Source organism: Protopterus annectens, chromosome 2.part1 (genome assembly GCF_019279795.1).
Source record: "Protopterus annectens isolate FY-2018-M chromosome 2.part1, PAN1.0, whole genome shotgun sequence".
NCBI lineage: Eukaryota > Metazoa > Chordata > Ceratodontiformes > Protopteridae > Protopterus > Protopterus annectens.
The window spans coordinates 335,139,889-335,163,493 of NC_056729.1; the positions used below are offsets into that span (position 1 = coordinate 335,139,889).

Here is a 23,605-nt window from a genome sequence, read left to right on the forward strand (position 1 = left end):
TTTCCCAGTAGTCGTGCTGTCCAGATTTTTTTCTTGCATACATTGCAGGAAGCACCCATGCCTGCATTTGAAAAGAAAATAAATTTCTACTAAATAAGAAGCCCTTTAGGTGTTATTGTCATTGTTTGATCCCAGGCTAAGGCTAACATCTCTGCTTTTTGTGTTCAAGGTCTTCTAGTGATTTAAGCAAGTGAGTCTTACCAGGGTAAGCAAAGCCTGATATTTCTGCTTCACATCTGAAGAAAATGTCATCCTTCTAGTCTGAATATTTTTATGTGAGGGGAACCATTGAAAGTGTGAGATGCCAACAGTCAGGAAAAATAAAAGACTAACAACTGCTCCAAGGTACAAACTTTAAGTGACAGTGAAATTTGAATGCTGGTGTTAAGCAGGGTAGAGGTATATCCCCAAGAAATGCTTAGTCCTATGTATTTCACATGGTGGTCAGTTATGTATATGCACGTTCTCCTCCATCCTTTCAATGAGCCATCATCTTAAAGGAGCATTAGAGGACTGTGAGATAGGAAACGTCTCCTTAGGTAAGGTAAGGATATGTGTGTGAGAGAGAGAGAGATAGAGAGAAAGGTAAGGATATGTGTGAGAGAGAGAGAGAGATAGAGAGAAGAGAAAAAGAGAGAGACTAGTTTGAGAAATCGTAAGTCACCCAATCCTAGCTTCATTTCAGAGTCTCAAAAAATATGTTATCTTCTAGTAGGGTGTCAAGCACTCCCACTTGGTGAGAGCTCTGTCTTACAGTCTTTAGCTTATCATTTACCTGAACCAGAAGTTCATTTGCAAAGTCAAGAAGTCAAGCAAAGGCACCATCCCATGAGTCAGTGGATCAGAATGCTGTTTGTGAGTTCAGGGGAGCATGCAAGTCCCCCAGAACATCATTATTTATAAGGTGTGCTGTTAGTACCTTTGAGCTTGTTCCTTTTGCAGATATTGCTATTGTCGACTCTTCTTGCACTGAAATGTTCTGCATGAGGGTCTTTTTGGAGCTTGTGCCACATCGTCAGCAATGCAGTTTTCACATCGGCTTATTGCTGAGTTCTCTATTTTCAGCAAAGTGGAGGATCACAGGAAAGGTGAGCAAGTATCCTAGAACATAAGACTCATTAGAAGGCATCTGGGGTATCATGGGTACTTCTCCCATTCTCTCAGCATCCTAATTAGTTCATTTTCCACTTATATTAGGATCTCAGTTCCTTTCCTCAGCAGTCCAGTTGGTGTTTCTAAGAGTCACTCTTCAAAGGCATGACCATTATTTGGTCTGAGCAAGGCTGAAATTTAAGCTTTCCTACTCTTGAGTCTTCATTCTTTATTAACGTGGAAGACGTCTGAATTTATTTATTAGGTTGAGGAAGATAGTACAACTGTCAGGCTCTTATGCAAAGAATCAGGGACAAGGCCAAAAATAATCAGGAACAAAGGCTCAATATCAGGGGGACTTTTTTAATTATTGGTGCTGTTAACTTAGAAATTTGATAGACTGAGAGAATGTGAATTAACACACATTTTCTGAAGAAAATTGTTTATAAATGTAATTGTGTCATTATTTTTTGACTGTTCCATCTAGCATCTCATCTCAAAAAGTCCCCAATTTTAGGAGGGTCAGAGCAGAATTCTGAACCCAAGTCTAAAATCAGGAACATTTGAGGGGTATTGGGTGCAATGACCCTTTCCCCACTTACTGCAGACTGCATGCTTAAAAATGTTGCACTTGACTAGCTTGAATAACTTTTTTCTTTGTTTAAGGAAAGTTTTTTTTTTTACTCTTCCTTAATAGCAAATATTTTTCTCCGAATGCATAGAAACAACTTGCATCAAATCCTGTGTTTAAAGGGTGTTGTCCTTAAAAGAAATTCCTCCCAGCACTGATATTCCCCTCAGAAAAGAATCCCACATTAAATTAATTCATTATTTTGTGGCGTAGCCCCCCCACCTAGTTTGGTTCATTATTCTGTTTTACTGAAAGCTTCAAAACAATACATTTTAAACCATAGACATACATACTTACAACACCAATGACTAACTCTTTTGACAAGATAATATATACCCAAACTAATTGGGGGGCATCCCCCAACTGTATATACTAACTCCAGGATCCCACTACGGTGGGGAAAAGGGCATATGCCTTTTACTTGCCTTACAGTACTCTACACAGTGCCTGTACTTCATTTCAGTGAAATGAGATTCGATGAAATGAGTTTTCAGTAATTTGAGCTTTCAGCGTTTTGGTCAGGGTAAATTGAAATTCGGTGAAATGAGCTTTCAGTGAAACAAAGTAGACCCATATATATATATATATATATATATATATTTTTTTTTTTTATAGATATATCTATATATTTATATATATCTATATATATATATATATATATATATATATATATATATATATATATATATATATATATATATATATATATATATATATATAGATATATATATATATATATATATATATATATATAATATAGATATGGTATAGATATGTGTATATATATATATATATATATATATATATATATATATATAGCTATATATAGATAGATGTATATAGATAGATACATAGCTATATACAGATATATATCTATATATCGATATATAGTGAAAATAGAAAAAGGAGGCACGAGACCACGGCTGTAAATAACACAAAATACTTTTTAATCCAAAATCAGATATCAGGTGAGTGTTTTCGTGGACTAAGCCACTTCATCGGGCAATATAATGAAAAAATTCTTCAAGTTATATACCCAGCAGTTCAATTAATTATGCTAATGCATAACCCTTCCCTCCTAACTTAGTCATACTGCATTCAGTATAAACTCTTCTCCAGTTAAATTTCAAGTACAAAATTTCCTTCTGAAGACCACTTAACAAACAAAACTCAACATTAAAAACAAAAATTGAACTTGCTATATAAATAATTCTATCACTGTAACAATATTATAATAATATAATAAAAGTACGTGTTTAAAAACACATCATATGTAAACATGAAGTAGCATAGCATAGAGACTACCCAACTACCTTTTTTAAGTCTCTAGCTAGTAAAATGGGCTTAATATTCAATTTATCATTGAGACCCTTTCCCATATTCGCCGTGACTCTCACTATCCATTCTAGTTCCTTAGTGTCCGTCTTCAACTTGACATCTCCCCCTCTACAGTTATTAACAACCATATCAATTACCATAAAATTAAAAGTGTGTGTAGCTGCAGCAAGCATGGCGGCTATGAAGTTTGTACGATTGCTTCCTTAGAAATCTTTCAGCTTGAGTTTCTTGGAGACAGTGGCCTGGACCGTCTCTGTCAGACCTTATTCTAACATGAAAATCAAGATATACAGTCCAGAAGCAGTATAGATTTTGCTATTATATATCACCAAAGTAACCTGTGCACTAGTTCAAGGTCAGGCAACTTCTTGAGTAGCAAACTGCTTTAATACTTTTTCCTTGTATAAGGAATCACAGCTGCAACAATGATCCTTATGATGAACATAACGGCCATGTTCACCATGACAGTAGATGTTCAAGTAAGAAAATCACTGCTGCAGTGTAGGCTGACTCCCACCATTCCAGTGGTTGTTCTTGCACCTTCATTTTATAGAGGTAGAGTAAAGAAATGGTATCTGGTTCTTGGATCTTATCCCTGTGATGAGAAATTAAGAGCCCCCAAAGCAAAGTCTGATGTTCTTCGTGTTTCACTGTTGCAGTCATTACATTTGGGTAATCCTGCTGGCAGGTTGTCCTCAGTCGGCCTGAATTCCAAAGTCCTGGGTCCTGCATTGGCTGCTGTCGCCCCTTCCCTGACATCAGGTCATCAGGGGTATAAAAGATGCAGCCGACGCCATTTTCTTTAGTCTTTCTTACCGTGCAGTGCCCGAAGCAGTTCGCAAGTGCTGGTCGGCCGACTCCTGAGATTTTCGTGTTCGAGTTTCAGATCCGAAGTCTTCAATAAAGCTAAGTACCCCATTGGGGAAACTTTTTTCTTGCTCCACTCCGTTGTCAGAAAAAATAAATAATTGTATTTCTTGTGAAAGGCAAATACCTCATAAGGATTTTCATTCTTACTGTATTCCTTGCCTAGGCCCTGATCACAACATTTCTGGTTGTCGGTTTTGTGCTAGATTTAACCAACGCACTATTAAGTGTCGGTATGATTTTGCTTTAAACTATTTTGGACGCCGGTTTAATTATCCAGAAATGTCATTGGATAGCCATCCGACTATCTGAGTTCACAAAAAACGCAAAGAAAAGGAGAGAGATAGACTACCGAGGCCCAAAACCGATGATGAAGCTTCTCCTAAGCCAGTCGGTGGTTTGCCGGTTCTCAGTGAGGCGCTTTCGCAGCCCCTGACGCCCGCTAGTTTAGAGTCGCAGGCCGCTACTAACTCCCACATGGAGTCGGCCATGCTGCTGGAAACTCAAGGTATTGGAGCCTCAGAATACTATTCCTTCAGATGGGTCCGGAGCCGCTGAGCAGGCACCGGCTTCTGAGGGTTTATTCAGACCTAAACATCTTTACATTAAACCGACTTCAGCTTCAAAGGCAAAGACTAAAGCACCTTCTAAAGCAAAGAAACAAACTCAAGGGCCACGTGGTTAGGCCTCTATGCCCAAAAAACAGATGCTCAAAATGGCCGAAAACTTGATCAGGGTTTTCCACCCCCCCTGATAAGAGGTTTAGGCAACAGACTGACTATGAATCTTCAGATCAGGTTTCCATTTCTTCTGATTCCTCTTCTGATCAGGAATATTCTCTACCCCCTGTGAGGATTCTGATGCTGAAGAATATATACCTTCAGCTTCTCCTCCAGACGACTATTCTTTTGGGGAAACCTTGCATACCATGAGGGAGCATTTCCACTGGGAGAGCCAAGATTTTTCAGAATCTAAAAAGAGGCTCAGGGATTTCCTTTTACTACCTCAACACAGGCCACTAGCCATTACACCTGTGTTAGACATTGTAGATGATGTGTTTTCGGTGTCCAGTCTTACCCCTGACTCCTTACCTCCAGCTCCTGTTAAGCCTGACAGATATTACAGGGTTCCTGACTCTCATGAATTCCTTTTTAAAAACCCTGCTGCAGACCCAGAAACTATTTCACAGGGTCCCAAGGGAGTTAAGGCTTCCGCTGCAAAAAACCCTACCCCCTCTGACAGAGATTCTAAGGCACTGGATAGACGGGGGAAAAAGGTATACACATCTGCTACCTTGGCTATAAGGGCCTTAAACTGTCAGTTTCATATGCTCAGATATCAGCAACATGTCATGGCATTGCTTAAACAGAAAATGTTGTTAGACTCTGAATGTACAGAAAACAAGGAAATGCAGGATTTATTGCATGCAGCTGAACAAGTTGGAAAGCATACTTTGCAATGTGGTTTTGATTCTTTGGAGGCCTCCTGCAGGGCCGCAGTTATGGGTTCTGTAATTAGGAGGCATGCTTGGTTAAAGGAACAAAATCTGCCTGATCATGTCAAAGTTAAATTATTAGATGCACCTTTACAGCATGATACTTTATTTGGTGTTAAGGCAGAAGAGGTGTTAAAGAAAATGGAGGACAAAGCTAAATCTATGAAAACTGTCAAAGTTTTTTACAAGTACAGCCACCTAGGTTTAGTAGACACTGGCCAACAAAGAACTGGTCCTTTCCTGTGTCAGACAGTCCTCAAAGGGGCAGTCCCAGACGCCCTAGAGGCAGGCCCCAGGCGCAAGGTTCATACGGGTCACAGCAATGGGGTGCCTCTACCTCCAAAGTTGGAGAAAACAAATCTCAACCATACAGGAAACAATCCCAATGACTTCCCCCTGCCTGCACCAAGCACTTATCTCCTGGCAGCACCCTTAGGGGGAAAATTAGCACTTTTTTCTCAAAATTGGCACATCATAGCCCAGGACAAGTGGGTTCTAAATATCGTGTCACAAGGCTACAAGTTCCATTTCCATACCCTGCCAAAGGCAAATGGCTGGCCAGATCTGCCAAAAAATCAATGGGCAGAGGCACAAAAACAAGTTTCATCCCTCATGGACATGGGGGCCATTCAGCAAGTACCAGAGCAAGAGCAGAGACAAGGATTTTACTCAAGACTGTTCTTGGTACCCAGAAAGGACAAGGCCAGGAGGCCAATACTGGACTTATCTATTCTGAACACATTCCTGGATATGCCAAAATTCAAGATGTTGACTTTGCAGCAGCTTCTGCCCATGCTGGGCAGGAACGCTTGGCTTGTGACTTTAGACCTACAAGAGGCATACCTGCATGTCCCAGTTAGACAAATATGCAGAAGATACCTCAGATTCAAGGCTGGTTCAATGCATTACCAATTCTCTGCACTGCCCTTTGGCTTATCTACTGCACCCAGGGTCTTTACAAAGTTCCTGGCACCAGTAATTGCATTTTGCATACAAAGAGAAATACAAATATATCCTTACTTGGACGACTGTCTAATTCAAGCAGAGAACAAGGACATTCTTCTACAGCATCTGGCGTTTGTGAAAAGACTTCTAACATGTCTTGGGTACACCGTCAACGAAAAGAAGTCAAAACTAGTACCCTCTCAAGAGATAATATTCCTGGGTGCAAGCTTAAATACAACTGCCCAGATGGCTTATCTCAGGCCAGACAAACAAAGGCAACTGTCCACCTGTTTCAAAATGTTGGCAACAAAGGCCCAGTTATCTGCAAGAAAAATTCTGCAGGCTTTGGGCTTCATGGCATCCTGCATCCTACTAATTCCATATGCAAGACTGCATATGAGGAAACTACAATGGTACCTAAAAAGTGTTTGGACTCAACATTGCCACAGTCTGGAAACTATGATTACTCTCATTCCCTGCCTGCAACAGAAGTTCCGATGGTGGGCAAAGGCTTGTCACCGAAACAAGGGACGGCCATTCACATTACCCCCAGCCAGGCAGACACTAACAACGAATGCATCAGATTATGCCTGGGGGGCCCACATGGCAGGAAGATGCATTCAGGGCACATGGGCCTCAAACCAAATCCATCTACATATCAATCAAAAAGAGATGCTAGCTGTTCAAAATGCCCTGACAGCCTTCAAGGACCTACTTCATTCAGGACAACTACTGATAAAGACAGACAACACCACGGTCATGTGGTATATAAACAAGCGGGGAGGCACACATTCTTACCCCCTTTGCAGACTAGCCATGACTTTGTGGCACACAGCATTGACTTACCAAGTACATCTGCAGGCACAATTCCAGCCAGGAAGGAAAAATACTCTGGCAGACGAACTAAGCAGACACTTCATGGATCCCCATGAGTGGCAGCTGAATCCACAAGTCTTCAGCATAATAACAAGGAAATGGGTATGCCCGGACATAGATCTATTTGCCTCCCCTCACAACTACCAACTAAAAAGGTTCTGCACAAGGACTCATCACAGGCAAGCATGGAAAGTGGATGCCCTATCTTTCAGCTGGAAAAAACTATCAGTATATGCCTTTCCCCCACTGCCTTTCCTCCCCAAGGTACTCCTAAAGGTCAGACAGGAGAAGCCAAAGATGATACTTATTGCCCCAGACTGGCCCCGCCAGTACTGGTATCCAATACTAAGGAACTTGTCTCAATGCCCAGCTTGGACCTTACCTCAAATACCTCATCTACTGTCCCAGCAAAATAATCAGATCCTGCACAGCCAAATCAGGACTTTAAACCTGGCAGCATGGCGGATAATGTAGTCATACAAAACACACCACTCAGTAAAGCTGTGATGGATGTCCTTTTGGAAGCCAGAAGGCCTAGTATTAGAAAATCTTATGCTGGAAAATGGAAGAGATTCTGTGCTTGGAACCAGGCACAAGGAACTGATACAGCTGTGCCAAATATTTTTCAGATTTTGCAATACTTAGTGGAGATGCTGGACAAAGGCCTATCTTTTTCATCTATTAAAATTCATGCCTCTGCCATTTCGGCTCATTACAGTACAGAGCCACCAATCTTTTCTCATCCCTTATTAAAGCAGTACCTCAGAGGAGCCAAAAATTTAAGGCCTCCAAGGAGATCACCAATGCCTACATGGGACCTCAACTATATCTTAGAAAAACTCACCCTGTCTCCTTTTGAGCCAGCTGCTACTGCTGATATAAAGTTTTTATCTTGGAAAACAGCTCTGCTCCTAGCAATAACTTCAAGACGTGTTTCAAAGCTACAGGCACTCATGGCTGTGGAACCTTTTATCATTTTTTATCCAGACAGGGTCTCTCTGAGGACAAACCCAACATTTATGCCTAGGGTGGTGTCCAGTGTGGCTCTTAACCAAACTATTCATCTGCCAACTTTTTATACAAATCCGCAGAACAAGGGGGAGAGAATTCTGCATTCTTTGGACGTACACAGACAGCTTAGATTCTGCTTGGACAGAACCAACGTTTTCAGAAAGACAGAGCAATTACTAGTGGCATATGCTGCAGGATCACAAGGAAAGGTCATCTCAAAGCAGACTATTTCAAAGTGGATAGGCCACTGCATTCGTTTCTGCTACTTCCACCATGGCAAGCCAGTGCCCAAGGGCATTAGGCCACATTCAGCCAGAACTGCAGCCACTTCAGCAGCCTTTCTCAGGGGAGTACCAACCAAGGACATTTTAGAGGCTGCTACTTGGAGTTCAGTGCACACCTTTACAAAGCACTATCATCTGCCACTCTACTCTAAATCCAGGGCAGGCTTTGCCACTGCAGTTCTGCAGGGCCTCATAGCCACTCCTAACACTGTTTAGCTCCAGCCACCCAACCATAGCTTTGGGACTCTACCCAAATGTAATGACTGCAACAGTGAAATATGAAGAACATAGTACAGTTGTGTACACTTAGCATAAATGTAGATGTTCGAGTGTATTCACTGTTGCAGTCCAGGTTACCCACCCACCATCCTCCTTTCTTCTGATGGAACCTATCTTTCCTTCTTTGATTTATACAACCTATGTGGTGTATTTGCTTGTAGAGGAAGGTAAAGTTTATATTGGTGCATGTATTTATATATATATATATATATATATATATATATATATATATATATATATATATATATATATATATATTTATATATATAAATTTTGGCTACCCTTTTAGGGGGCATCTGACATCTGGGGCAAGAAAAACTAAAGAAAATGGCGTTGGCCGCATATTTTATACTCCTGACGACTTGACGTCAGAGAAGGGGCGACAGCAGCCGACGCAGGACCCAGGACTTTGGAATTCAGGCCGACTGAGGGCAACCTGCCAGCAAGATTACCCAAATGTAATGACTGCAACAGTGAATACACTATAACATCTACATTTATGGTAAGTGTACACAACTGTACTTTCTCCTCACCCTAAAGGACCTACCTTCTTGGACTGTTGGAGGTAAATACATTATGGGCTCCATCCTACCTTTCCCTTGTTTGTTCTTGCATCTCCCCCTCGTTTTTTTTTTTTTTTTTTTTTTTTAAGGCTGGATAAAAGAATAGTAGCCAAATGTGGTCTCGCAACCCTGAGATGAATCCTTCCCACCTTCCCATACAAAGATGGACTGAGTCTACTGAAGTATGTCTTCACTAGGCCTTGGATGTCTTCCCTGGGGCTCTAAGGCACATTTGTTGCTCACCTGTTACTCTATAGAAAAGAAACAAAAGATTGTGGGAGTTGCTTTCCCCTTTATTGTTAAGTTTAATCACACCTCTTCAGCATGGGAAATAGACCATCTCCATTCTGGGACTGTCCAGCATATCTATAAGGCTGGATAAAAGAATAGTAGCCAAATGTGGTCTCGCAACCCTGAGATGAATCCTTCCCATACAAAGATGGACTGAGTCTACTGAAGTATGTCTTCACTAGGCCTTGGATGTCTTCCCTGGGGCTCTAAGGCACATTTGTTGCTCATCTGTTACTCTATAGAAAAGAAACAAAAGATTGTGGGAGTTGCTTTCCCCTTTATTGTTAAGTTTAATCACACCTCTTCAGCATGGGAAATAGACCATCTCCATTCTGGGACTGTCCAGCATATCTAGAAGACTGCCTGGAAGGATGGATTTCTGCCTGTGTTATTGCTGCAGTGATCCTTTTACTCAAATAATTACTGTTATGGTGAGCATGCCCACACAACTTTACTTTCTTGCCGTAGTAGAAGAGTACATCCATGTGGGTAGAAGGCTTTCTTCAGTAAAGTCCTTTTTGTCAAAATGGAAGAAATTGGCTCTAGATGATTATCCCTGTTGAAGTGACACTCTGACCCCTTGTGCAGAAATGGGGAAAAAGGGGTTATGGATGGTTGGAAGAGATGTCCTCATTAGTATTTTGAGTCATAGCACCAGTCCCACCTTAATGTCTTTCTTTTATTACCTGCGGTCCTGTTGTGTTCAGCTTTTAAGCCCCTTGATTTGTTCCTATGAGCATACTTTCTTTGGGAACCATCCCTTAACTTCAGGCTCACAGTGAATGTTTCTTAGAGTGGTATTGCATGTGAAATTTCCAAAGGAACATTTGATTCTTAAATACAGTCTTAATGTTGTCCTTTAGTTTTTGATAAAGCCTCCCTTTTAGCCAGTGTATTTGTTTCTGTTAAAATTCCTTTCTTGGAAGACAGCCCTTTTGGGCATTCACTTCACCTTGAAGGGTATAAAAACATCAAGCTCTTTTGTGTTTATAGCCTCATAGCATCTTTCTTCCACATGATGACTTTCAACAAAACTTTCTTTTGAGGTTATGTTAGACATTGACTTGAACCAAAAGGTCAACTTTCTTCCTACTGTTGTCATCACAGAATGCAAAATAACTGATTTTTTTGTTGAATGTATTGTAGAAAGTAGTAATTTGCATATGTCAGCACCAAATATTTATTTAATTGTTTGTATTTGTTTACCATGAAAGTCTGACTGAGTAATACTATTTTTCAGCGGAGGCCCAGAGTGAAAAGCTCCATTTCTTTACATTGCATTATACTTCGTTCCAGTTAAACATAGAGTAGTTGCATTTCTTTTTACATGTATTGACATACAGAAGTTACAGTTATACATTCTAGGATTTTACAGAAGTAGAAGTTACTAATGAGAAAGACCTTGTGCAACTTGTTGGATTATGCAGGCAGCAGTTATGTATAACATTGTTTTGTCATTTCAGTGAGAGGTTGAGTGTATTCTGTTTAAGGAGAGTATTTGGATAATAAAGTACGGTGAGCACAAAGTCTTAACCTGATGATGCGCGTGTGTAGGACCAGGACTGGTTAAGATGATGTTTAAGCAATGGTTTAAAACTATTGAGTTTGTCTGAGAGCTTTATCTGTGTGGGGATACTGTTCCAGAGTTTAGCAACATATTGGGAGATAAAGCGAGTCTCCTGCAACATTATCTGACTTATTTGGGAGTAGTAACAATTTGTTACTAGAATGGAGGTCACTTGCTGGATAGTAGGGCAGTAATAGGTTTTGTTGTGCAGTGCATTGTTCTAGTTGATGAATGAGTTTGTGTGCTGTAGTTAGTTGTGAATATGTTATGTAGTTATGCAGTTCAAGACAGTTTAATTGCTTTAAGCTATGATAGTGGTGAGTCCCATGAGGGAGACTGGTGGCAAATTTAGCTATTTTATTGTAATAGGAGGCAAGGGCGGCCACGGTGGTGCAGCGGTTAGCATTGTCGCCTCACAGCAAGAGGTTCTCCGGTTCGATTCTTGGCTGGGGTGCCTTCTGTGCGGAGTCTGCATGTCCTCCGTGGGTTTCCTCCGGGTGCTCCGGTTTCCTCCCATATCCCAAAGACATGCAGTAGGTGGATTAGACACACTAAATTGGCCCTAGGTGTGAGTGTGTGCGTGCCTTCTGTGGAAGGTTGGGCGCCGGGCTGACAACTCGACACTGTAAAACTCCACTGCCAATCATGAGTGGACAGATGATCCGCTGTGGCGACCCCTAACAGGGAAAAGCCGAAAGAAGAAGGAGAAGATTGTAATAGGAGGCAAGTTTCTTTGAGTATTGTTTAAGGTTGTTAGGATAGAAGTAGTGCAAGTAGATGATGGCTAGTGTTTTTGTTGCAGTATCTGTAAGGAATCCATTGATCCTGTAACAGGTGCCTAGTTTCTGATGCATAGATTTAATGGCGTGCAGTATACGGTGGTCATATTTGATATTGTCATCTACTATAATGCCTAGAAGTTTACTGTGAGTTATAGTTTCAATTACAATATTATTTTCTGACTTTATGGTAAAAGATTGCTTTTGATTTTGGCAACTTTTTAAAAAACGTTAACTTAGTTTTTTTGGGGTTGAGTAGGAGGTTTGATTCTTTGAGCCAGGTTTCTACAGAGAAGAAATATTTTTGGGTTAATGTCTTGGAACTTATTTATTGTTAAGGCTGCACATATTAATGCTGAATTGTCTGCATACTGACCTAAACTAGCATGGTGAGTGGAAGTTGTTAATAAATTTATTAAGTAAGAGAGGACCCACCCAGGAAAGAGGCCTGAGAGACACCTGTAGTAATTGGTTGAAAGGATGAGCAGGTTTGTTGCCAGTTTAACGGCTTGTTGCCTTCCAGATAGCAAACTAAGTAACCATGATGAGTTTTGTGAAAGTCGTATTGAGGAGAGTTGATTGAACAGTTGCTAGAGTGAGTCGCAAATGCCTTTGACAAGTCTAAGAACATGGTGGACACAAGCAGACCATTGTTTCTATGTTGGTTTAGTTTATTGGTAAACTGTAGTAGAGCAGTAGTGGTGCCGTGCTGCGGTCCAAAGCCATGTTGTGTTTCTAAGAGCAGGTTATTTGAGGTTAGGTATTGCATCAGCTGTATATGGATGCATTTCACTAATATTTTGGAATGAGGAGAGAATTGCTATTAGCCTATAGTTATTAAACTCTGTAAGTGTGCCACCTTTGTGCAGTGGTATGTTGTAGGATTTTTTCCACAGTGATGGAATGCATCTTTCTGCTATGGACCTATTAAATAGTATGGACACGGGCGGCTATGATTTAAGGCATTTTTAGGTGGTCTGATGGTAGTTGGTCTACAGCTATGGAGGTAGTTTTTAGTTTAAGGAGCAACTTTCATTATGAATGAGGTGGGTACTGGACTAAAATTGAAGAGCTGTGGGTGGTATTGGTTGGACAAGGGGTAGAGAGAGGGAGGGAAATGTATTGGTGTCTAAGAGAGAGAATACTGAGTGTATAAAGTAGGAATTAAACTGTGTGGGGATGCAGTCTGTCATGTCTGTTTTAGGAGACGGATTGGCGATCTTGCTAGGGTGGAGTAGTTTTAGTGATGACCAAAAATGTTTTGGGTTGTTTTGATGTTTGTCTTGTAGGTTGGTATTGTATTTTGCTTGTCCTGTTTGACATAGAGTTTTGCAAAGTTTCTAAAAGATGTCTAAATTGAAGGCATTTTGAGTTCTATTTTTATACCTTTTTTCCAGGCTTTATCCCTTTTTATTATGAGTTTCTTTTTTTTTGTTAGCCATGGTCTAGGGGTTGGACTTTACTCTTATTAAGAACTGTTGCTAGATTATTTAAGGTCTGTAAGAATACATTATCAAAGTGTTCTACAGCAGTATCTAGTGGCACTGTTCTAAGCACATTCCAGTTATATTGTTTGTGTTTCATTGAAAATATCTGTGCTGAATTTGGTTGTATTTTGTACTTGACTGTAGATAATATGTTTGTCTAGGTTATGGTGAGTTCTAATGGCATATGCTGGTATTTGGTCACTTATGCTATCTGAGAGCCAGCCTACTTTTTTGATTTTGTGTGGTTTGTTTCTAAGAATCCAGTCTAATGTTGATTATCTCCTGAAGAGTTTCAGACCCAATCAAAGTTTGGTTGGCATTCCGGGGAATAGGCCTGAGCACGACGTTGTTGGCTGTCGCCTTGTGCTAGGATGCCCACCCGCCCGCCTTCTAAAAAAAAAGAAAAGACAAAGCAGCAGCCTAGGGTAAAGAACCCGCTGTTAACTTCAGTGGGGGTCTCCCCTTTCTTTCAGGGTCTCTGCCTAGATTAGAGGTTCTTTACCCCTGATAAGAGGCCTAGGGTGGGTGTTCGAGGCTTCTGAGCCCAGTTAAACCGACAGGTATTATAGAGTGCCCCTGAAGCTCAAGTATCTTTAAGAGTCCTAGGGCAGGAACAGGTGGGTAAGCATTCCTTGCAATGTGGCCAGTCTTCTGGTGAGGGCAGGGGTCAGTCCTTTAAGCAGAAATGTTGACGTTACAACAGCTTTTATATCAGTTCTCTGCATTGCCCTTTGGCTTATCTACTGGCCCAGAGTATTCACAAATCTATCCTTACTTGGGCGACTGTCTGATTCTGGCTCAAGAAAAGGACGAGCTCTTCAGCATCTCTGTGAACGAAATAAAGTCATCAACTATCTCATCAGTCCGTGCTGACTGCAGGACAGTCCTTCAAGCATTAGGGTTCATATCTGAATGGAAAGTGGATACAAGACAAGTGGCCTGCCAGACGACAGCATCTACATATCAACATGAAGGAGATGTTAGCAGTCCAGTTTGCATTAATGGCTTTCAAGGAGTTACTTCTTCCAGGGCAGGTGTTGATTCTAACAGACAACACTACTGTCATGTGGTACATCAACAAGCAAGGGGAACACATTCTTATCCTCTATGCAGGCAAGCAATGATTTTGTGGAGACTGCGCTCGATGATTTTGATAGCTCCAGATTGGACTGTCTTCATCTAACAGCCTGGCATATTCTGTTTTGAACCACAGCAGGTCTCAACTAGAATATAAGACCCCCACGAGAGAGCTACTACCTGCTTGGGACCTCGGAGAAGATTTTGCACACTTTAGATGTACACAGGCAGTTGTGAGTCTCAGCAGTTGTTTGAAACAAACTATATCTAGCAATGTGAGATGAAGAACATAGTACAGTTTTGGACTGCAGCAATGTGGATCTTCGAACATCTACATTTATGGTAGGTACAAAACTGTACTTTTTATTGATTCTAGTGGTTGTGGTTATTAATTGTGTGAAGTTGTACAAGTTTATAGATTCAGTGGGGGTAGTGGAATTCATAAGTTGCCAGTCTGTATTTAAGTCTCCAAGTATTATAGTTTCATGGTTAATTTGTTGGGATTTTCCACTACAAGATGTTTTCAGCAGCATCATTGTTATTGCCTGGTGGTATAGAAATTCCTTTTTAACAGTGTTGTTAGAAGTTCAACATTGTTAAATTTGGGTGTTTCCTGTGGGACTAAGGTGACGGTTAGGGAATTTTAATAGATGATTGCAATACCACCTTGCATGCATGCTTGTTGTGTCTGTCATGTCTGAGTATATTGTATATGTGTGTTTCCTTTATACCAAGACAGTTGGTAGCCCCAGTGTTTAAAAAAGGCTGTTAGCAATTCTATTGCCTTCATTCAAGGAATCTCTTCTCTGCCTTTTCTGAAGGGGTGGTATGTTTTGCCTTTCATAGCTTTATGGAGCATTTCAATCAGATTTCTTTTTCCACAGCAAGAGGTTTCTTTACCTAGTAGCTGTCCAAAGTATTCTTGCTAGGGCATCTTTTTTTGTCAGTGGGTACTTATCTCTGGTATTTAATCCATGTTGCTACTTGTCAAGACAGGAGCAGTGACATAGTACAGTTCTGTAAGATACCTGTCGTAACAGTTAGATAACTGGATTTTCCATGTCTTCTCAGTAGAGTCCTTTCTTCCATTCCACATAATAACATTCTGTGCCAGCATTTTATGTGGTTAGACTAGTGTCACACTATGGAGAGGAATCCGGGCTGTTGAATATGCTCTGTTAATCCTGTGATCAACTCCCAGGACTAGTGAATTTGCCTTTTACCTGGGAAAAAGTCTTACACAGCATTTAATAGCTGAGTCAGATGAATGGTGACTGGAAATCTTCTCAGCCTTAGCCTATGTTTGGTCATCACTTTATTGTGGTCAAGTAACATATTGTCTGGAAAAGGTACTAATAGCAGTAAAGCAAAGTATAATTGTAATATTTGTCTTTCTGTACCTTCAGCAACACACTTGGACGAAATAGGCTGGCTTTGACCACTATATCGGCATGGCATTTTCCCCAGAGAAAGAGAATGAGAGAGTGAGTCAGCTTCGCCATATGTCACTTTATCCAGGGGAAGTAGTAAAAATTTCCTGAGCAAAATTTACAGTAACTGGACCTTCATTTGGGTATCCTAGTTATATTTCTGTTGTTGTGAAAGGATAAGAGAACTTGACTTGCTGTCTAACTTCTGAATTTGACATTCTTGCCCAAGGGGAAGTATTAACTTAGGAAGCTAGTCATAAGCCCCCATGCTGCACCTCATTAATACTAAGAAACAAAAAAAGTTCTGCTGACTGACTTGCCAATAGGTGGTCTGCATAAAGTATAGCTATACCTACTAGTCTATTTATACAAGGGTTCGTACATGAGTACTAGGCTGGGTGCCCTTAAGGGCCATTTTAAGCCTAGCCAGTTTTCCTCCAGGGTAAGAAGCAAACCCTGTACCTTGTGTGTGTGAGGAAAATACTTTAACCAATATGCCAACCCACCATATAATCTTTAATGTAATATGGGTGCCAGTAATTAATTCCATATTGAGGGTAGTTCTTTCTTACTACACTTTTTTCCCATTGCAATACTTCTGATAAAATCTCTCTTCCTGTACATCATACATTCTTTTCAAAAAAACAGCTCAGTTTTTTCCCTATTCATTAAAGTGATGTGAAGCATAAAGATTTAAATATTGCAAATAGTGTTCCATATTTTTGTATGGTTTTACTTGTGTCAAAGTATTGACTGTAATGTGTATACATTAAATATTTATATTTTATTTAATTGTTGTCAAATGTACTTTAAGCATTGCACTGCCTTTTGGCTCAGGTTGTGGCTGAAAAAAATGTTGTTGGACCGATCCACTTACCTCGTAAACAAGTAAATATGCTAGGAAATATTCGGTCACCTTAGTGAGTGCATCAAATAGTTGTACTTTCCTCATACCTTTCATCTTCAGTGTGATTTCTGTAAAACAGGTGATATTTTGGGACAGAACAGTACAGGACAATCAACAATGTGTACATAACTAAATTTGCAGTACTGTTGCATAACTTACGATAGTGCTTAGTCCTGCTTGTAATGGACATCTCTTTCTGCCTTGATAAAATTATAGAAAGGTGTGTTGTAACAGTTTATCAAATTAAACTACCTGATAGATTTAAAAATGTGTAATCTGTCCAGAAGCTTAAGATTTATTAGATTTTTATTTTAACTCCAGCCCAGAACTTCAAGCATTGTTAATGAATCAGCTGACTGTAAAGGTAAGTTGATTTTTTTCAGTCTCAGTTTGTGCACAAATCTTCTTTATTGATTGTACTGGATTTATTAAGGATTGCTTTGTTTTGTTTTAGGGTCTGAAGAAACTTGGGCAGTCCATCGAATCTTCTTATTCCAGTATACAAAAGCTGGTTATAAGCCACTTACAAAGGTAAAGAAATCCTAAATGCTATATAATGTTCCTAGTTGTTTAAAGCCCTGACTTTGCATAAATTATATCTAACGTATGACTACCTTTCTTCATATCTAGAACTGCTTCATTACATTCTTTTCTTTATTTATCTTTAAAGGTGTTAGAAAATATTCTTTAGCTTAACTATAGTTCATTGCAGTTTAGACATTCACTGTTAGTACCATATAACATCCTAGAAAACCTGTAAAGTAGCAACAGCTGGCAGTCTTTGTTGGTACTAATCTGTCCGGATTGGTAGTAATTGGTTCTTTCTCTGTACTGTAGAATTACACCCATCTGTACTATGGGGTTTCGAGACCTGGATAAAAAATCTCCTCTGCTAGCCACTGGAGCTGGTTTTGAGTCAACATGGATACCTTCAGGAGATTTCTTGTTAATTTATTAAATGTAATACAGTCATTCAGGATGTGGCATGCGTAAGTTGATAGCACACACACTTCTTTGACCACCACATCTCTGTCCTCCTTCCTTGCACAACTTATCCTTTGTGGTATATCATCAAGGTCCAAACAAATTATAGCCTCACTTTATGTATCCTTTATTGGACCCATCATTGAATGCAATGCACCCTTTAGGATTTACCTTGCTAAGCACTGGAACCAGCTTGAGATACTGCAAAATTTCCTCACCAAAAAGATTTCTGGTCTCAGTAGCATAGCAACTCTGATAGACTAAAAGTCCTGACCCTGTACTATATGTTATACAGACTTCTTATTGATGATCTCTGCATAGCCTTTTGTGCTGTGCAGTGCCCAGCACTATTTGAACTCCTTCACCTAACTAGAAGCAGTGTAAAACCAACACCCAGTCTAGAAACCTAAACCTGTAATATCACATCAACAACATAAAATGGCATGATAGATACCAAACCCAAAGTATACCATATTTTGGAATAGCTTGCCCTTTCCTGTCAAGCAAAGTACGTCTGCAGTTTCTCTAGCAACCTTTAAAACCAGTATGGACAACTGGATGTGTGATTGCAAACTTTCACCAGGAATACGTGGAGAATGTCTACTTAATGAAGGACATTGTTAGTCTGTCACACTATTAGTAGATGTGGATGAGCTTTTTGATAAGTTTGAACCTTTTCAGCTCCTGTTCTTCCTTTGGTTTTAGTTATTCCAGATTGAGTGACCTCTCTGCATTGCTTGTGATTGATTGCTATTTATTCCTTACTTGGGCTTCAGTTTCTTCCCTATTACTGTTCTGCTCGTGCCAATTTTTTCTAAGAAGCTGTTGTACTAGGCGCTGCTTCCCTGTTTGTGTCAGTGGTCAGTCAGTGGGTGGCTCTTTGGTGGACCTTTCCATTCATTCCCCAAAGGCAGTTGGTAATCATGGCTATTGCTGCCACTTTCTGACTCTCAAGGACTTTTCACTCATTTTTTGTAGTAGTCTTCACTCTTAAAGGTTGCTACATTACTGTAAATATGTCTCCTATACTCTTAGCATTTCCTAGGTCATCAGAGCCACCTTTACTTCCTAAATCTTTGTCAGTTATGCCAGTTTGTCTTGCACCATCCAGGGTGACCTAACATCAAAGACCTTCTCCTTGAGGGTTCCTTGGTATGCTATATCTTCTGCACCAGTTATGTTGTAAAATCCTGCATCTGGGAATGTTCACACACCCATATGGGCACATCTTCACTGAGTACATAAACATATATGCACCCTGTGCCCACTAGTTCTTTTTTTCAGAATTTGCAAATATCAGACCTCTTTTCTTGTTGTTATTTGTAAAGTTCTGAATTTGCATACCTACACAGTTGTATACTGTGTGTCTTTGTGGTTGTTAGATTAGTTGTTAAAGTCCATAGCAGGACTGCCTTTAATGTCTAGAGGAAGAGCATAATGTTAACAAGTGCCACAAGTGTCAGAAGTATAATCATCACTGTGAGGTGAACAGAATAGAAACATTTGGCCTGCTTCTTGTCCAGAAGTATGACGGCTGTTGAGAACTCTTTATGTGAGGACTGGAGACTGGATCCTTCATTTAGTCTCGGGCATATGTTGGGGCATCATCATAATGGCAAACACTCAAAGAGCAGGTTGAAGCCTGACCACACTAGAGATAAGTTGTGTGTGTCAATGTTCTGCCAGCCCCCTCAACCCTTCAGGTTGTAAGCTTGCCTTCATATAGTGAGAGCTCAAACCCCTACAAATTGTCTGCTTTGGTAGAAGTTGAAGAGAAGGGAGTGTGATGACCCATCACTGGACCAGTAATCAAGGAGCCTCAATCCTCACCACTGGCACCTGTGGGGAAGGTTCAGGTTCACACACAGATACAGCTCTCTGCATCAAGTACAATTTCCCTTAAGGGCACACAGAGACCACATTCAGTCCAGGGCTGGTTTCTCCCTCTTTCTCCAGATCTCCAATAAGACTCCCCACCGGCACAGCTGTAGAGTTCCAAGACATGTCCTTCAACAACTCTCTGTCCAACTTCTGGGCTTCATGTCCCTGCCCAAGTAGCTGACACACACACACACACACACACACACACATGGGAAAAGCTGGCACAGGTTTACTGGCTATGCCCCCTTTTGCCCAGACTATAAGGTAGTTACCACTGCCACCAGAACCCCTAGCCAGCTAGCTTAAGGCTCTTCCAAGGGTACCCAATACACTGAGTAAAATTAATATTAATATAAATAGTAGTGTGACCAAGAGCAAGACTGTTAGGAGTGGCTCTCACAGTGTCACTATATAAATATGCAAGTATTCTCAAACCTTAAATATCTTTATAAAGATCAGCCACAATGAAAGGTTTAAGTTTATTTAATAATAAATAATAAGAGAACAAGAAAATATTAAGTATATACTCACAGTGATAGAGTTAAAATCACAGGAAACATTTAAAATAACATTGCAGGACAGGCTCAGACAAATAAAGAAAAGCAGTATCTAAACAAATCCTGACTGAATCTAAGAGAATTACTATACCCTAATAATTTACTTAATAGAGCAAGGCAGATGTGTTGAGTAGTCCTTCTGTTGTTGTCAGGCCCAAGACAGAATACAGAATGCTCTGTCTCACTAAGAGACTTCTCAAAAAATATCTAAAATATTACTGCTGGGATAGCTTGCAGAATGGCATCATTTCTGGTCACCTGACTTCTAGTTCTCATGCAAACCCCATTGATGACAGCTGGCAGTATTTAGCACATACCCATAAAAATACAAACACAAGGGATTTGCTTAGATCTTTGGCGGGTGCTGAAAGTCATAAAACCATTGCATACCTTTATGCTTTCAAAGTAGTGATTAGTTCACCCCAAAGACAATACAGAAAGCTTCTTAGTACAGACTTTGTGTCTCTGGCTGCATTGAAACCTATGAGCATCTTTATGACCTAGCCTATGAAGTGATTTCATTTCAGATATTTTTTCTAAAGTTTGCTGGACTGAGATTAACCCTCCAGTTTTCTCTGTTAAAACATATACATTTAAACTGTTACAATAGTGCATGTACATTTCTGTCCTCTCCAGTAATGCACACTGTGCATACATTTCAGACACAAGCACTTTACAAATACGTTTTCAACACAAATTTCTGTACAAATCAGTTTGATATACACATGATATACAGTTCTAATACATTAGTAACACCAGCATCTTGTATGAATCCGTTTGATATTGACAGATGAAATATAATTTACAAAATTCCAGCAAGCTGTGCAGGCAGTACCTCCTTTCTTCACAGAGAGAGGAATGCTTCCTGCTGTGTAAGGAGTGCAGTTCAGATTTCTTGCTCTGCACTATAAGCAATTGATTGTCTGGGCCCAAGGTCAACCAGTTTTATTGCTTTGGAGTTGTTCCTTGAGCCATCCAGTCACTGAAGAAGAAAGCAAACTGTATTAACATTTTTCATTTTCATGCATTGTACATTGCATACACATTTTCTTTCTTTTTAATAATTATCATTCACTTCAACATTACATGAATTGCTCAATTCTTGCCTTCCCTTAAACCTCACTGCTCCTGACCTACATGTATTTTATCCAGAAATTCCATTTATTTCTATGTAATTTGCTCTTTAACTTTTCTAAAAATCCCATGTTTAGTACTTTTATCTCATTTGCAATATTTAGTACTTCAGTTACAGTTGGTTTAGATATTGATTTCAGTTCTCTAGTATTTGCTTTTTGGCAGCCAATAGCATTAAATTTAGTAAGGCTTTACACAACTTTACCCTCTTGCAGAATATGCTTCAATCTTCTGTTTCAGGGGAGTTTAAGTAAAAGAAAGCAGCAACCTTCTAAAAAAAAACTTGAAACACTCCTGTTCAAAATTCTCTCTGCTACACCCCACTTTTCATCAGGAGAGCATCAAATAAAATTGCAAAACCACTTGCCTATGTCTGCAGTCTACCTCTTACTTCTAGAATTTTTTTCGCCATCTTTTAAGCATTCCATAATCATCCCTGTCTCAAAACTTCCCTCTCCTAAGTCCCTTAAGGATTTTCGTCCCATCTCTACTGTTCACCGTCTAGGCAGATTGTTCAAGAAAATCTTTTGCAAACAACTACTCAAACACATTACCAATGACACCCTTCTGACAAGCAACACAGCTTCTGAAATGCCTTCAGTACTGCCATACTTACTGTATCAAACTTCAAATATAGTAATATCAATGGTGGACCTATTACTGCTGGAGTCTTTGTTGACATGACTGGGCTATTTGACACTGTGGACTGCAACTTGCTTTTTTCCAAGCTAGGAAAATTTAACCTTGCCAAAATACTATTGTGTGGTTTGAAATAGACTGTACAAATAGCTGCTTTCAATTCCATTGTAATAAACTGCTTTCCACCCATGGTACACTAAATACTGGAGTCCCTCGTGGCTCAGTCATGAGACCCTTACCATTTTCATTATTCATTAATGACGTGCCAGGTAACCTGCCTAATTTAAACATAATTTTACATGCAGATAATATTCTACTGTAAGCTAATAAATGCCCTGTAAGTCTGTAAACTCAGATTCAGTATTATTTTTCCGGTCTATGCCTTTGGACATCTGCTGTCAAATTTTTGCTTAACCATAATAAAACTAATGCTGTGTTCCATCACAAATCCCAAACAAGTTACCAATTATATTTATGGACAATAACAACAGTATGATCACCTTGGGTTTCAGAATATAAATTCTTGTGCCTCATCCTTGATTGCAGTCTCACTTTCTCTACATAATACTGTCTACATCACTAATAAAGTTCTTGCTCAGTTGAAACTCTGCTACAGAATTTCCAGCCTTCTCTTGCCGATAGCTAGAACTGACTTGGCCAAAAATGTGCTTCTATCTAAACTGGAAGACCACCTTCCCCTTTAGACTTTTCACTCAGCTTACAATACTCATTGACTACAGACTACAGTAAATAAGAGCTGCAGATTTGCCCTGCTTGCTGACTCCCACACCCACCACTGCCTCTTTTTGTAAAGGTTAAATTTACTTACAGAAAAACATACTTTGCACTCTAACTTCTAAAATTCTAAAAGAAAGCTACTTGCCCCCATTAAGAAGATTACTCTCCGTGAGAGTACATGTGTACTCCTTATGGAGCTTTCAGGACAGTAGCATTTCCATTATTTGGTTTCTTTTTAAACAGCACTGAATGAGGCAGCTTTTTCCACACCAGGACCTACATTAGATAATAATTTGCCCTCCGATATCAAGGTTAAAGAATCTCTTTGCTACTTTCAAAGAAGCTCTGACTGAACATCTCCGTAAAGACTCCGCATATGCATGTTTTGGAGACAATGGTTATCACCAACAAGTCAGTTATTCTCAGCCAACTACAACATCTTCATTTATGTACAAATATTTATTTGGCTTCCTTACTTCTTTTGTTGTTTTTTAGCAATCACTGAAATGTGTGCTTATATGTTGTATTTATTTGTATTTTATCTATATCTCTGTTCGTTATCAATCACTGAAATTTATTGTATTTCTTTTTTGATTTAGATCTTTGTAATATATTTTATCATCTTAATCTTTGGCATCACTGTGCCTGGGTTATGGCTGAAAGGTGTCTTCGGGCCAGCCCACTTACTCAGTTATCAGACAATAAATAAATAAATGCTTTCTCCACTTCAAGACCTGCCAACTGAAAAATAAT

At 39.8% G+C, this 23,605-nt stretch overlaps 1 protein-coding gene across 1 annotated transcript in view; it reads left to right on the forward strand.

Moving 5' to 3' along the window:
* The window catches only part of ANAPC4 (anaphase promoting complex subunit 4), a 1,069,940-nt gene that overhangs the window by 492,129 nt on the left and 554,206 nt on the right, over positions 1-23,605 (forward strand). Inside the window, exons 12-13 of the mRNA XM_044062163.1 lie at positions 17,241-17,283; positions 17,374-17,450. Coding sequence (XP_043918098.1) covers positions 17,241-17,283; positions 17,374-17,450 — 120 coding nt within the window. The remainder of the gene's footprint in view (positions 1-17,240; positions 17,284-17,373; positions 17,451-23,605) is intronic.